Below are 2,247 nucleotides of genomic sequence, written 5' to 3' on the forward strand. Positions count from 1 at the left end.
TACTCTGGTAGGCATTCAGCAGCTCCATCTCCTGCTGCAGCTGCTGCCTCAGAGCCTGGCACTCGGCTTCCTGGGCCTCGTCCAGACGCAGCTGACGGGGAGAAATAAAGAGAAGACCCCAACAGAGAAAGGGGGAATAAAGAGAGAGTGAGAGAAAAGGAAACACAGGGGGAGGGGAGGGGGAGGAAAGAGGGTGGTAGAGGGAATAGAATAAGAGTGGTGAAAGAGATGAAGGGAGAGGGGCAGTGAAGAGAAGAGAAAAGAGAGGAAGAAGCGAGGAGAAAAGGAAATAGAAGAAGAGACCGGACGAGTGATGGAAATAAGAGAAGCAAAGAGGGTTACAAACTCCTACAATGACCTAAATCTCCTATGCCTTGGGGCCTAAGATTATTTGATTCCCATATGGAACTATTCTTAAATGTCAGATATTAGTTAATAAGATCTTTGACATTTATATGAATTAGTTCTTTGAGATTGTCAAAGGAAATGATCAAATATTATCTTCTTAGTTACAAAACAAATTTAGTTAGTAATCCCAACTCGTTCATCAAAACACCCGTTCTCCATTTTGTGCCAACTCACCGCCTGCGATGCCATCATCTCGTTGATGCTCTGTTCGTACTGCTCAGCCAGGATGGCCAGTTTCCTGGTCTGCTCCTCCTTAAGGGCCTTGAGCACCGTCTTGTGCTCGCTCTTGGGCGTAACCTCCATCTGGTGGTGTCTCAGGGCCTTGTACTGCTTGGTCTGGACCTTACACGTGTCCTGGAACTGCTTCTTAATCTGCAGCTCCATGGCCTGGTGGAGATGGAGATTGGAACAGGTAGGTGAATGAGGAGAGTGTTAAACACAAGCACACACACAGATGGATTTTAGGGATCCTGTTGACCCATTACATTCAGTTTCTACTGTATGTTCTTTGCCTGTCCTAATATGGTTCATCTTCTGATGAATGCAATGGCTTGTTACTTTTAAGTCTTTTGTAACCAACACTTAGGATTTCCCCTTTTCCAGGACTGCGTGCACTAGTTGCACACCCCTAACCCTCACCTTGAGGTTAATGCTATTTCACTATGTCTTGCTCTATATAATCTGCTACCTGGTTAGATCAAAGCCTGTTCATGGAGAACACCTAATGTAGATACCAATGTAGCCATCACATTCCCAGGGTTGCATTCGCCATCTTTTCCTGGCCTCACCCGCACCTTGAGGTTCTTGGGCTGCTGCCGTAGCTCCAGGACGTGTTTGCGGTGGAGCTCTCTCTCGCGGCGGTTGTTGTACTCTATCTGGTTCTCCAGTTCTGTCTGGTGCTGAAGGCGGATCAGGTCCATGCGGAGCTTCTGAAGGGTGGCCTCCGACTCTGTAATAATTGCAGAGGGGAGGGAGGTCCCTGTGTGAATGTGGAGTGGGTCATTGATGTAAGACAGGTGATTGTTCGGCTAGGTTAGATACGAGGGGGGTAACGAAGTTCGTTGAGAACCCTTATATTGGCGTCCCACCGAAACCATAGGGGCACATTGAGATGATATCCCCTAAAGCTAGCCTGGTCCTGGTAATGTATCTGCTTGTACTCGTCTTTTTGTCCACTCAGCAACAAAACAGCCCTGGGATCCGGCCACTACCCAAACCCCAGCCCTGAACTGCTCCTACTCCATAACTTGAGAATAGAAATATGGAAAGTAGAGATTTTTAGGAGCTCTCCTCCCGCGCACACACTGTGTCTGTGTGTCTACCTATAAGTATGAGTGGCACTGTTGTGGCTTTGAGATGGTTATTAACGCGTGTGGACATTTTCCATAGTAGAACCTTTATTCAACTAGGAACCTGAAAAGCAGATTATATATTATTCGCTTATATATTGAATGATAAGATGTATCATGCAGTCTTGTCAGGATACCGCAGTCCTTATATCGGTCAATCACTCTATCACATCCACCTCTACTCAACGCACGACCAGAACTTTTTCGATTAGACATGACCACAAATTCGCGCTTCCATGGAGATTATGATAATTCATGCCTTCCTCCCTACCCTCGCCGCCTTCCCACTCTTCTCTCTCTCACATTTATCCCTCGCCTATCTCTCCATATCTCTCGCTCCTCCCCCTGCTCTCTCCCATCTGATCAGGAGCTGAACAAGAAGAAGACCCAAGAAGGAGATGGAAGCATGACACCATGCTGAGCGATCCAGAACACACGAATGAAATATCGACCACAGGGAGCTGGAGCAATCGTCACTGAAGACCCTTCA

The 2,247-nt window shown here is 47.1% G+C and overlaps 1 protein-coding gene across 1 annotated transcript; it reads right to left on the minus strand.

The window, feature by feature from the left end:
- Positions 1–4: 4 nt before the first annotated feature.
- On the minus strand, positions 5–1,357 carry LOC112080167 (serine/threonine-protein kinase TAO3; the record flags this gene model as incomplete). Its single annotated transcript, XM_024145928.1, has 3 exons — positions 5–91; positions 583–795; positions 1,203–1,357. Coding segments are annotated over 3 exons (455 nt in total), but the record flags the coding sequence as incomplete, so codon positions are not given.
- Between the last annotated feature and the right edge of the window lie 890 nt (positions 1,358–2,247).

The sequence above is a fragment of the Salvelinus sp. IW2-2015 genome, unplaced genomic scaffold, assembly GCF_002910315.2.
Source record: "Salvelinus sp. IW2-2015 unplaced genomic scaffold, ASM291031v2 Un_scaffold12427, whole genome shotgun sequence".
Classification (NCBI taxonomy): Eukaryota; Metazoa; Chordata; class Actinopteri; order Salmoniformes; family Salmonidae; genus Salvelinus; species Salvelinus sp. IW2-2015.